General features: G+C 41.9%; 1 protein-coding gene across 1 annotated transcript; it reads right to left on the reverse strand.

The window, feature by feature from the left end:
• Window positions 1-10,501: 10,501 nt before the first annotated feature.
• Window positions 10,502-14,172, reverse strand: LOC120449494. The gene is made up of 3 exons (XM_039631976.2): window positions 12,784-14,172; window positions 11,469-12,101; window positions 10,502-11,326 (listed from the first exon to the last, which is right to left on the reverse strand). Exons 1-3 carry the CDS (start codon window positions 13,721-13,723, stop codon window positions 10,842-10,844), a joined length of 2,058 nt encoding a protein of 685 aa, XP_039487910.1. The 5' UTR covers window positions 13,724-14,172; the 3' UTR covers window positions 10,502-10,841.
• Window positions 14,173-14,385: the final 213 nt, after the last annotated feature.

A 14,385-nucleotide genomic window follows, 5' to 3' on the forward strand; every position in this document is an offset into this window, starting at 1 on the left:
TCCAAGGCCAAAAAGCCCGAGCTCTGGAAAACCATTGTTTTCACAATTATTTTTCACTGCAGTTTTACGATTAGTTTATAAGCTAGAAGATCTGTTAGTTATGAACTTTTTACGAGAGGAATAAATGAATTTCCCTATTCCCCTTTTTTAATAACTTCAAGTTCCTGTGGCGCATTGTTATTCTCCACTATGCGAAAATATTTCGAAAATGTATAAGTGCTGTCTATATGTCTGCGAAGACTATTTGGTCCGATAAACTGATTGACGTAATTCCATTCCGCACAAGAAGGTTTGCTGATCACTGCGACTTGTTGGACACATAGAGGATTGGCATAATGAATGACTTTGTTTACAGCCAAATGTATCTTATGGATTCGCACGCGTCGAATGGCATTTGGATGGGCCAAATGTGGGGGTAAATCGGGTGCAAAGGCTTTTAGATTCTTTTTTTGTTCGGTGGGATTTCTAATGATATCAATAAAAAGAACTAGGCCATGATAAAGAAGCGTTCGCCCCGACTGTTTGTTTATAATTGTTTATACGTTTTGCAGACCGAAACAACTTTTTCCAGATAGCGTGCAATCTATTTCCATTGGGGTACCAGATGGGCAAGGACGGCTTATTATGGCGGGGCGTTTTCGGGGCCTTGAAAGGCACACAAACATCCCGTGGCACACACTTTCACATATGATTACACTCTTACTTCTGAAACGAAACGAAATGGAACATAAGATATATAAGAAAGAAACGAAGTTTTTGCTTAAGTGGACTGCAAATTTAAACAGATTTATATGTGATAATCATAAGAGTAGATTTGCTTTCTAGTTACTATTTAGTGGTTAATATTTATATATGGTTAATATTTATATTTATATATATAGAATATTTCAGTTAATTTATTTGCGGGTAAATTTAATTTTTCTATTTATTCTCTCCGTGTAGCCAAACTCACACTTAGATTCATTCACATTCGGTGCTTGTATTTTGCAATTAGATTTGAGAATCCAAAAGACGTCGCAATAAAACATGAACAACACAACCTAAACCGGCAACAGCAGCAACAACAGCAACAGCAACATAGCAAAACAAGAAAAACAAAAACATTAAATGGCGATTAAAAGTAATTTAGATAAAAACCCACCGAAAGCAGCAAGAACAAGCAAACAACAATGAAATTAGCAGAGTGTCTTGTTCTGCCTTAAAAAATGGGTTGTGGTATCCACAAATGGGCAATGCACTTGGCTTAGACAATATATTATTTGCTAATGGATAAGTTTTGCTAAATTCAAAGTGGAATTTGTGATCAGGAATGGGAAGACGTTTAATCATCAAGAGAAAGATAATAATATTACTGGATAAACCTCTTTTAGTATACTAATTTCGCAAGATTTGATGAACAAACTCATACCCTAGATTTTTATTATCACTATTATTACTTGTGGAATTGAAAAACAATCTTTTACTTACTAAGAGATAATTCTATAATTTATGAGCAAATAGAAATATGTATTTTATGTACTTTTTTAGGTACTCTTTTCATATTTCCTCAATTTACAAACATCTAAGATAGAGTAATTAGATATTTTCCGCTTCTTGCAGTCTTTACTTTAAAGGGAAACATGCTTCGTTGCAGTTTGCCAATGGAAAAGTATCTTTAGCAGCACCAGGAAGCACAGTCACCTCATTCCTGGGAGTTGGGGGCTCTGGTAGTTGGGGTTTGGTGTTCTATGTGGGGTCTGGTTTTGGGGGAGTCGAGAGTGGAGCAGTCTGATAATGGGCGCCAGACTCACGGACTTGCAGACTCGATTACTCGAGGCGAGCGACGCGCTTAACTGATTTAGTTAATTGTATTGTTTTTCAATTAAAGTTCGTATTAATTGAGCAAACAGCGACGGCAGCAGCGGCAACAGAGGCAGCGTGACCCGTAGTTCCATTACGGCGATAAGATAAAACCGTGCAAAGGCGAAATCCGTGAGCAAACAGCGATACAGATACCAAAACTGAACTCCAAACTGTGGGGGAAACGGGAGCATTGAGTTGGCAGGGGAACTGAAGTAGCGCCGCTTATGTTTGCACATTGATAAGCTCGATGTGAAAACATAAACAAATATTTATGCGCCTATTAATGCCCATACAGTCCTTGTCCCCATATACATATACATATAGAGTCTCTATCTTTGTACATATGTATATACTTCATGTATCTAGAGGATGAGTTGGTTGCCTGGCTCTGTTGCCTATCTGTATCTGTATCTGTGCATATTTGCAGCCGTTTGTGGAAACACTTAATTTGCTTATTTACAGCACAAATATTAACACTACCGCTTAAGAGCCAGAACAAGTTGATCTCGCAGCGGCGAAGAAAGACCAGTTGACAATCAGAATGTGATTAATCTTGGGATTAACGTCATGGTTTTTGCAATTTCAAAAAACAAACGATTACACTTGCTATGGTCGTCTTCTATAAATAAGTTTTAATGAAACACCACAATTAAGAGGCTTAATTGGCTAATTTATAAACGGATCCAAGTGCAAAAGGCATAATAACTATATTTTCTGTATTATTATATACCTGAAAAAATAATTATTTCCCTCTATAAAATGTGCTTGTTACCAATAACCACACATTTTTTTAGACACTTTCAGCAATAACAATTTTAAACCAGTTTCGTTTTCTAAAAATAAATTGGATTCTATTAAATAAACATTCCCATCAAGTCAAAATTCCACAATTTTAAGTGACTCTTTATTGAACATTTTATATTCATAAAAACCATTAGAGACAATCGGTTGATAAAAATTCGGAATAAAAAATGAACTTTTAAAATATCAATTGACTTTGCATAATTTAGCGTTCAAAGATGTTTTAGTACAAAGATCTGGTAATGATTTAAATTTAGCCGAGTGCCTTTTAATACTTCGTGACAAATCGATTTCGATGGCCAGCGAAGTTCATAAATATCGAGATAATTTAAGACACCAGAGTTCCCCAACAGCCATTACAAATGGCTCGTAAAAGTACAAAAGTTTGACAATTTGTGAGTGCAAGTCATGGATGCTCAGGCTTAAACAGGTCGAAATTGGATATTTGATTACTTTGCTTCGGTAACTCGATGGTTTGGGCCAACTTCAAGGGATTGGAGGTGGAAATGGAAGGAAGGTGGTGTATGTATATCGGCAATCGAGTGTGTGATTGCAGGGCAGTTTGTTTGGGCTCTGCTATAATAACAATAAAAGTGGCTCCGAATTCGAAATCAATTAACGCAGAGTGCTACTGGGCATGACAAGAGCGTCAATATTTGCCCCAAAATAATGACTGACAAATAAACAGAATGAAAATGACACTCACACGCAGTCTAGTTTTTTTGTGGACCCTGCCTTCCATGCCATGCCTTCAATGGAATCGATGGAATTGACGCGTTTGGTCAGCGGAAGCGAATTGAATCGAAACTCCCAAAAGCAAAACAAGTTCCTGTGCCACGCCCATAAATTTTCAGTATTTGCTTAAGCAACTCGTCGGATGTCACAAATGCGTGAATAGCCAAAAACGAAAGTTACGCATTCATATTGAACACTCAACTACTCAACTCAGCCGCCTGTCGCATCTATTCAACGATTTTTGTTTATCTGCCAAGTTTTTCCTCGAAGGCACAAACATAAGCAAAGTTTTCCAAGAAGTTTCCCCAACTTTTCTCTGTTTACCGCCGAGTGACATGCTAATGTGGTCAGTCGACACTGATAGCATGACCATGGAGGCCTTGCTCTTGGTCTTGGTCTTGGTCTTGGTCTTGGTCAACATCTATTTACCATCTGAATGGTGGGTTGCACTGTGGCCACTGCATTGTCCCTGGTGTTGGCCAATATTGAACACATGAAGTTGGATATTAGTGTCGCCGGAATATGGCTGACATGTTTATTCTGACCCGAGACTGTGGCCAAAATAAATAACAACTTGTCCGCTTTATGTACAGACAGAGATGTAAATTATTCAGTTTATTCGGAGTAGCATGACAGGCCAATGTCCATAATATATCTATTATAACTCAGTTACGGTATCAATTTGTTATGATAAGCTATATTTCAATTTGTAAAATACATGTTTTGAAGTGACTTAATGGTGTAATGTGTTTATCGATTTAATAAATTAAATAAATGTTTAGTTAACTTGCTTCCTTGGGATGAACAATTTTAAAAAGCATTTCAAATTTTGTTACTTTTTATATTTTTATGTTTAGTATTTTAGTAATGAGTAGAGTTATTATTTTAATTTAAGTAATGATAACCTTATTCATTTTTGAGCAGATTTTTCAGTGTTATATGTTAAATTTAAATAAATTTTAATATTTCTAACGTATGTGTCTCACCACACAAAATGTTCCATATCTTTCGGATACACCTGCTTATATGTTGGGAATTTGATTTTCGCTATATGCATACGAGCATAAGTACATTTACATTTATTTGAGTGTTTTGGGTGGCCGTGGGCATATTGATAAAGAATACAGGCGGCGGGCAGAAGGAACTCCGATATTAATGGAATTTCTAAATCAACGGATTTGCATTCCATTCCGCAGGAGCGAGGACGACAGCCCAGGAGTCCAATTCATTCATTCAGGATTAGCTGAAGCGCTCTCTCACTTTCGGGAATGCGATGGGATGTGAATGTAGTTGTGAATGTGTATGTGAATGTGGATGTGGATGTGTGCACGTTCAACGAGCCTCATCATAAATCTTTTGGCATTTTTACTATGCAAGGACGGCAACTGTATTTTAGCCAAAAGAAATTAGAAAAACTCCCGGCCGGGGACTGAGTTATTGCTTACCTGCTGCCAGGATTCTGCTTCCTGTCTGTGTTAGTGTGTGTGTGTGTGTCTCTGTGTGTGTGTTGGAGGTGTCCTAGTCAAATTCATTCATAAATTTTAACACCGCTTTAAGTTGAGCTGTCAGGCCGAAGGTGCGAAAGGGAGAGGGCCCAAAGCGGCACTCGGTTGGGCCATAAAAATGTCGCATTATTTTATGCCAACACACGTGCGAGTTCTGCGAAGGACACTTCCGGCATTAAACAGCCCAGCGTCTCAAGGATGCCGCGTGGAATCGGGAAGACTGTCGGCCTAAGTGACTCGCCTCTTTGTGGCCAGCTCCTTTGTGCGGGGAATTTGCATAGACAAGGTCTAAAGGAACAAGGTCGCACCCTAAGGAATCTGAGGAGGTCCTTACCATACAGGACTATCTTACCTGCTCAATAGATTGTGCAATCGAAACTGGAGCAATTAACCTCCCTGCTAATTGAGTCCGCCTTTGCGAAGGTTATTATGGGAAATCTGCTTAGGGCTATTTTGTTTAATAGTATTTCGAAGGAAGCAATATGCATTGTAAGATGTTCCACTTTTGAGAAATCTATAAACCAATAAAATCATACTAAGAAAGAAAGAAACTAAATTATTAAAAAGTAGGCATTGAACGATTTTGAATCATAACCTTAGTAAAACAGCAGAAATATGTAACTTCTTTAGGTTTTGTATACATTTTATATATTTATCTATTGTATACTTTAATATGTAAGAGTTTCGGGTGGAAAGGACATGACACATAACCAAAAGCGGATGGACTTATATTGCATATTGCATCACTCAGATATTGAACGATAGACAGACTTTGACATGTTTCAGGTCAGTGCATTTGCAGCTGGAAAATATTACTCGAAAATATTCCATTTGGCGTGTCAATCATGCAGCACTTTGATTGCCATTGCAATATAGCAAATATTTCTGCGTATGCAACAAATTTGCGCACAATTCGCATTTCGCATTTCGCTTGTGATTGATAACGGCACGCAGACCGAATGGTATACAAAAAAAAAAAAAAGAGAATAAAAAAGGATACATAGATACATGCCCGGCATGCAAATATTGCCACCCCACCCAAAGAAATCTGCAAAATTGAATCATTTCACAGTGACAGCGAAATATGAAATCAGAAATGGAATTACAAAAACTGGCAATACACCCAACACCAACAACAACACCAACACCAACACCAACACCAACACCAACACCAACAGCAACCAGGCACCTGCAGTCGCAACGGAAACGCGGGCAAATTGAATTGTGTCGCCCTCGGAGAATCACCCAGGTCCTTGGCCCTTCGACCCCCTTCGGGCATCGTCTGTCAGTGAGTTCTTGAGGTGAAAATGCAATTATTTATTAGCAAAAAAAAAGGGCAAATCTAAGCCACGCACACTGCAAAAACTAATCAAATGCAGGGCCACACGAATTTACTAGGGAAATTTGAAAGGCCTTAATACAGAAAGTATATTTATAACAATATTCATATTTTCACATCCATAATTTTGTATTTTTACCAAAACAGTCTAATTACCCATTCTTATTTCTGCGCTAATACTATTACCTTCTATTCTCTATTTACTGTTTATACAATACTTGAAATTGAAATTTAATTTAAAGTTTATTATTTCTCGTAATGAAAACAATCCATGTGCTTCATGGTGTTTTTGTAGTGCGGTTTTCCCCAGCTATGTTTTAATAATCGTAATTAACATGAGTTTGATGCCAAAGCTCATATGCATCAAATAACTGCTGTGGGTAAATATTTTAGCATTTGTTTTCCGTGCATCCAGCTATACATATCCAGCACATATCCACGTGTCCGCCCGCCCATCCAACCGAGCGTTCTGTGCGGAAAGCCGGAGCGAATCCGTCCGTGTGTACATGACGCCAATCAAAACATGACGCACGGCCCACAGAGGGCGCCACCGTGGCCCAACGCACGTAACGATTTGGTCGCTCTGCGGGAAGCCAAAGGGGGGTGGTGGTTGGTGAGGGGGGGAAGGGGCGGTGGGTTGATGGGTCGGTGGGTTAACAGGGCGGATGGGTGATGGGTGATGGCTGACACGGGCACGTATGTAGAATTAGTTTACGAATTGCTGCAGGATACGTGGCCCAACATTTTTCAGCAAACCCACCATTCACAACAACAACAACAGCAGCAGCAACGTAAAAAGGACCTGCACGAAATGAAGGTCCTTGGTCCTTGGAGTTTGGGCAGAAGTAGACCCAAATGGCACAGTGGGGAACTTGTCAAATAAAGAACTTATCGAAGTTATTTTGGAATTTTCGTATTCAAAGCCATCCGGGGTGCGCTGAACCCAAGGATATGAATCTTGGCCAGGTTTGATTTCTTGGATGCTTTCAATGTGGGGGAACTTTAGATGGGCGAGTGTTTTTGACTGCTAGTATGTATCGAGATGGAGCAATTCGATAATATACTGACCCAAAAAAGGAGGGGAAGGTTTTCTCAGAAATAAATAAAAATACGTAGGAGAAATATATTAAAATAAGGGACTTAATAAATTGTGTATTTTACAATGTCTTTTACCATTAACTTTCAATTATTTTCTACATTTTTTTGTTGCAAGTAAACGTTTCCACTGTGGCAGGTCCAAAAAATAGACAAGTGTGCCAAAGTGGGAAGACAGCAACATCATAGTTGCTTGGCAGTTGGGGGAATTGGCTGGGATTTCGGTGGCAGGACTTTAAAAGCGCCAAAGATGGGGGACAGTAGGGGGCATTACGGTGGGGCATTACGATGGGCCAGAGGGGGGAAGGCGGAGCGCCTCGAGAAGTGAGCAATTTGGAGTGCTTGTAACGCGGCGTCTGCCGACAAGCGACGCAACCTGAGGCACACAAATTTTGGCAGCTCTATTAAGCGATGCCGCTCCGGATCCGTATCCGGAAAATCCCCCCCTCCACGCCACCACCTTTCAGGGGGGGAGGGGGGTCAGCTAGAAAAACCCCCAGAAACCCATGCCCACCTTTTAGGCGAAACTTTTTTTCTGTTTGCCTCTCTCACAGTTCGTTGATTTTTCTGGCAGGGAAAAGGGGTAAAGTAAGTTTTACCAAGAAAACTTGGCCATGTGTGCGTGCGTGTGTGTCTGTGTGTCTGTGTGTGTGTGTGGATTTTGAAATGAATATGCATGGGCATGAAGGGGCGTGGCTGGTTAGGGGGCGGGCCAAACTCTTAGCAAAAGTAAATTTAAAAGTTTTTATGCGCTACTGTCGGCGTGTCCGCCTTGGAGATATGTATACACATACATATAGATATACATATACATATAGATATACATATATGTATGAGTGGAGTGCGCACTTTTAGACAAGTTTTCTAGTTCTTTCCCGTTACAAAGTCCCCCCAAAAACCCCTTTTTTCGATGCCGTAAAATGTGCGATAATTCACATAAGCATTCTTATCATGTGTGTGTGCCAGTGTGTGTGTGTGTGGGGCGAGTGGGCGTGGAAAATGATTTGTGTGTATGTGTGTGTGTGTGTTAAGTGCGTGTGTATGCGTACTTCCTGCGGAAAGAAATCACCTACCGAGCATTTAGGCAAGCGAAGTTTTCCCGGCTCACGTTCCACTCGAAAGCCATTACGCCGACCCCATGCAAAAATATTAGTATTTATCAGTAGAAGAATATTTTCACTTTCAAATCATATTAAAGCATAAACTATTTCAGTTAAGTAGTAGTATTAGTATTATTAGTATATGAGTATTTTCACTATTAAATTAAATTTTAGTATAAACTAGTTCATTTACATAAGTAGCTAGTAAGTAAGTTCAGTAGTAAAATATACTATAATCAATGTTGACTAATACTTCCGCAACTTTTTTAACTTTTGTTTTCCTTTTCCAAGATTTATTTCACAATCTGTTCATTAAATATATATTTCAAAATCAACTTAGTTAACTGAAAAATGCTAATACCATGGGAGTAATAAATCCTCAAAGCGCCCCCTTAAGAAATATTTACATTTAAGTGCTCCCAAGCCATAAATAAATAAGCCATATATTTTTTAAGAAAGTAACGTGCACACAATCTGTACCAACTTCTGCTATACTGCTTCACAAAGAAATATTATTTCATAAACATAATGTTTCCCAAAGCTATACAATTCTTTTAAAAATGTATCAGGAAAACGGTTTTAATTTTTAGGGAAAAACTTCTTACGCAGTCTTATTATTGAAATTTATTTTAGAAATATACCTTTTTGCTTTATATACTTAAAAGTATTACTCTTATTGGTGTGAAAGTAGTTTGCATATCAGTAAACTGATTACCCTTGAAAAATGATGAAAACCCTCTTTCTAGGACGCCTATTAAAATCGGTTGGAGCTAACAAATCACGAACGTTTTTTCCCTGGTAACGAAATCCCAACATGGCTTGCAGCACCTGGCGTTGTTACTAACATTTTCGCACGTACGCATCCGAAAACCATTTAAATAACGCTCCATCATCTAACCCACCCATGGCTTTGTGGAAACTTTTACACGGCAGCGCTGTTGCTCCGGGCTGCTGCGCTTCATGGACTCCTGGATGGGTTTTCCACCCAGCTTTTCCACCCCTTTCCACCAGCCCCTCCCCCTTCCGACCACCTTTTCCCCGCTTAGCTGGCGTTGATAAATGCACGGAGCATAAAAGTTTGAACAAACTACTTGAGTTTTTAGGCAAATTTTCGCCCCGAACTAGAACGTAAAACGTAGCCAACTACTTTCCACTTTACCTGGCGGCGTGCCACGCCCCCCTTTTGCCGTTCCGCCCCCCGCTCCCCGCCACCGCCACGCCCACTACAAATCGCTGGGCCCATTAGAGGCTTGGCAAAAACGCCGCTAAATGCGACGTGAATTATTTAAGGCACGTGTGTTGTGCAGAATGCGGCAAATTCGACAGTGAAATGCATTTATTATTGAAGATATTGTCGGAGTCTGCGGGCGGATGAAAAATATAAGGGGGTGTGCGGGGTGTGGAGTGTGCTATCCTTTGGGCCAATTATGTGGGTGGTATTTCAGGAGAAGGGGGGAAAAGGGGTGAAAAGGGGGGAGTGCTATACGTTTTGATAAACGTTTTACAGTTTGAGAACTTTTCTTTTCTGGGCTGGCACGTGATTGGAATTACGCGTGTTCCGCCCTTGGCCCTCAGCCAGAAATTTACACAAATCCACAAAACACTGGATGCCTGGATGGTTGGATGACTGGATGCCTGGATAGCTGGGATGGATGGGGGTAAGAGCAGAGCTTTATTGGATGACTCCAAGTGCCACAGTGTGTGCTGGTGTGTGTGTGTGTATTTGAAACATGTTTGCCAGTTTGGCAATCGACAAATGTTGCACACACTGTGAGAATTAGCATAATTTAGTTTTTCGCGCTTGGGGCGTTCTCGAATCTGAATCCGTCGCATCGCATCACGATTATCGCAATTGATTGAGTGCAAAGCACTTCAGATGGAAAAAATCTCCTTTCATTCGGAAATTACAATCGCATTTTCCTCGAAATTGATATTGATGCAATGTATACCACTCGGTTATATAGCGTGAATTGAGCACTAATTTAATAGCAATTCGTTAATCCTGAATAAATACATGGAAGTATCTAAATTGTACAAATTGAGATATAAATTTCTTCCCAGAACTGTAGAAAATGAATATTGTGTATATCTTAGTGATGTATTTATTTGCGGATTAGTAGAAAATGGAATTACAAAAAGGTTTTTCAATCAATGTGGGCATGCGGTATATAGCTAATGATTTTACATCTGACGATTATTTTAGGGTCTCTAAATTGCACCTGAGAAGAAACCTATAAGTAACGAATCACACCTTACACTGAAAAGGGTTGTATTAAATCATACAAAATAAACAAAAACATTTTGTTCAATTATATTGAAATATTTGATTTATAAACTTTATATTATTTAGTGCAAAAAAAACTAAATTGTGCAGGTTTTTTCTCAGGTGTGCTTAGGGTTCCACTGTCCCTATTTTCTCAGTCTTTAATTGGCAGCTGGCTCTCCGGCGCCATGGACGTGAAGTATCATCTCAAAGGGATCCCACTCCAGATCGGATACGTGCTTGACCCGCCGGCGTATGGGCTGTGGGTGCTGCGCATGGTGCATGGCCAGCGGCGGATGGTGTGCCTCCTGGTGTTGGTGGTGCTGCACCAATCCGATGGGCATGTCCTGGGCGTGCTCCACCAATCCGGCTGGCGGCTGTGGTGGACGGTAGTGGTGCAAGTGCTGCGACGGATGGTGCTGCGGCTGCTGGTGGTGCTGCTGCTCGCTGACGATCTCCTGGATCTGTTCGCGAGTCTGCTCCCGCTCATCCACCTTCTTCAGCAGAATCTCCCGCATGAAGGACATCCGATCGAAATGCTCCCACGTGGAGCGGAAGGACTGGTGGGAGTACTGGGCGTGGCGCTCCTTCTGCAGTTCGTCCACATAACGTTGCTTGATAATTGACCAGCGCGTTTGCATGAGAGCTGTAAGGTATCAGATGTTTTTGGGGGAGTAGGAAACTTTTAAAAATATATTTTTATCATAGGATTATGTACATAATAGCTTTAATTAGTTTGCAATATTTCTGTATTTTGGCGTTGATTTACTTATATGGAATCTACTTACTCGGTGTCAGTCCCATCTCCATGGCCGCTTCCTTCCAAACCGCGGAGGTTCTACTCTGACCCTGTCCCTTTTCACTCCGTTGGCGTCCGGCCCACAGCGATGGACGCGTCTTGATGGCATCGATGATACGGCCGCGCATGCTGTTGTGCAACGAACTGGGGCGGCCCAACTTCCGCGGGGGCGTGGCCACCGCCTCTGAGGCCACAGTCGCTGGTGGAGGTACCAGTCCCGTAAAGGCGGTATATGTCATTCCATGACCTTGGCCATGGGGCGGCTGAGCGATTAGATGCGGCAGTTGTGGGGCGGTGGGAGTGGTTGCGGTCTGCAGCCAGCTGAAGCTACCACTAGGTCGTCCGCGACCATGGGAGGCGGTGGGCAATGGAGGAGGTGCCACTGGAGCAGCTGGTTCCTCACCCACAGTTGATGCTTCAGTGGCAGTGGATGGGACATCGGAGGAGGTGCCGCCGCCGCTCGACTGAGCGCCCACGATCTTGGCTACCGTTATGTTGTACATGAAGGACATGGGCTCGAAGTGCTCCCACTTGGTGTTGAAGCGATCCTTGTGGAGGATCTGGCGGTGGACCAAGTTGTGATAGTGGTACTTCATCTGGCTCCAGATCGATTGTAGCTTAACTGAAAATTATCAATAAATAAAATAAAAGTTCATTGTTAAAGAATATTTTCCAAATCTTGATCATTGAAATTTCCAACAAATTGACTCTTTCAGCTTTGCCTAATTTCCACTGTGCGAAGTCTAGTGAGTCCTTCTACTCATGAATATTGTAATATCTTGTGGCGCGGTGCAGATACCTAAGCTTACATTAGGCCACCCAATTGCATTTATCAAAGTACATTCCACCCGTCAATTATTTCTACCGCCCGTGCTTCAATTTGCATTATATAGTGGCGTAGCCTCCTCTATTATTCCAAACGGACAGAGACCTCTAATTTCTATCCGAAATGCCCTTTGTCTATTTCGAGACCAAGCGCAGTGACGTAATTTAGGTAAGTAATGAAAATTAAATAGCCCTTAAGCCAAATGGGTTCAACGTGGATTTCTGTTATAAACTTTAGATGTTTAAATTATGTTTTAGATTATTATTCATGTTATATTCAGACCCCCTTTGGAAAGCACATGCCTGCGCCACTGAATGCGCTTCGAAAGAGAAGGCGAAAGGAGAGTGGAAAAGGCAGCAACAAATCAGCACCGCTAGCTGCAAAGTTGGCGAATGGAGCAGTGCCGTAGAGTATGAGGGGGGCTTATGGCGGAAAGGGGAATGTATCCGAGAGACGGGTACATCCTGGCTGGGCTCACCTGTCGGCACATGACCGCCGAACTGCTCGGCGATCTCCGTCCACATGGGCGAGGTGACGCTGCGGCACATGTGCAGCTTGTTGTTGGAGTCCCAGATCTCCGGATATTTCTTGATCGCCTTCAAGAGCTGGGCCCGATTGACGAACGGATCCTCCTTGGGCATGGCCACACCGAAACTGGTCACACTGGCACTGAATGATACCTGTACCGCGGCGATGATTCCAAAGGCGATGTGAAACTGCGCCGGCGGAGCACAACTGCGTCCTTTGACATCAATTATCGGCGAATAACTGAAAGTAGAGTTTGCAAAAATATGCGAATTGAAAATGAAAAGGCACAGCGATTGAGGAAAATAGAGAAAACGATGACGGCGACGGCGACGCCAGCTTTTCGTTGTTGTTGCCCCGATGCCGAAGAGATTGGAAAGGCAGCGAAAGCGTACACGAGATGAGATACACAAAATGCAGGCGAGAAGAGAGAACAGGGAGAATGTGCAAAAAAAAAGACAGAAAAAGGAAAGAAGAGTCAGCAGCGACGACGTCAGTTTTACATACAAGTCTCCGCGTGTAGGTGCTTGCTTGTGTGTATGTGTGAGTGAGTAAGTGTGTAAGATGGCAGGGCGAAAAAGCAAAACAGACACAAGCAACAAGACCAAAGAGGAGACAGACAAAAAGCAACAACATAGCGCAGCAGCGGCAGAAGCAGCGAAGCTCAGAGCTGCAAAAACCGAAAACAACAGAGAAGAAAAGCACTGAAAGTAGAAGAGGAAGATGAAGGAGGAGGCGGAAAAAAGCAGCGGGCAGGCTGCCCAAAAGAAAGGCAACGATAAACAAGCTACCTCTCTTTCATTTGGGGGTCTCCTCTCTCTCCCTCTCTCTAACTTGGAGCCACCGAAAAAGAGAGGGTGTTGTCGGCAAAGGGGTGAGTGGGGGACGAGCATTAGAAGCAGCGGAAAGCGAAACAAAAGAGCAGCGCAGAGTGCAGAGCAAAATGCAGGTCCGCAAAACGGAGAGCAGAGAAATCCACGATGACCGAAGTCGACTGTCGGCCGAGGGGGCTGTGGGGGTGTGAGGTGGAGCAGCGAAAGAGAGAGGGAGGCAGGCGAAGGAGACCCGGAGTCCGAAGCCCGGCTGTCTAAACCGGAGTCCCAGCAACAGCAACAACAACTGCAACAACTACAACCAGGGCAAACAACAACTGCATCACGAACACGCAACAAAGTGACGAAGCAACCGACGGACAGTGGGACGCATTGGAGCTTGCACAGTGGTGCGAACGGCGGGGGGATAGTAATACGGCAGTAATGCAGTAATGGCTGATTTGGCTTGAAACACGTTAACTGCAACGTGAATCTAACATCCTTAATTCTATCGGTGATTAAAAATGCAGGTAAAAGGTGGGACGCATTAGTATTTTAACACAATTTTATAAAAATACAATTTTAGAAACTTTCAAAATATTAAATCGTAAGGTATGCAGTTTTCATTATGTAAACACTGCGTATAAGTTATAACGCCATTAAGTAGGCAACATTTTTTTTCAATTAGATCAAGTATCCGCCTAGTTGTCTTTAGTGTATTAATAAATGTAGTTTAAATCTTT

Source organism: Drosophila santomea, chromosome 3L (assembly GCF_016746245.2).
Source record: "Drosophila santomea strain STO CAGO 1482 chromosome 3L, Prin_Dsan_1.1, whole genome shotgun sequence".
In the NCBI taxonomy this organism is placed as follows: domain Eukaryota; kingdom Metazoa; phylum Arthropoda; class Insecta; order Diptera; family Drosophilidae; genus Drosophila; species Drosophila santomea.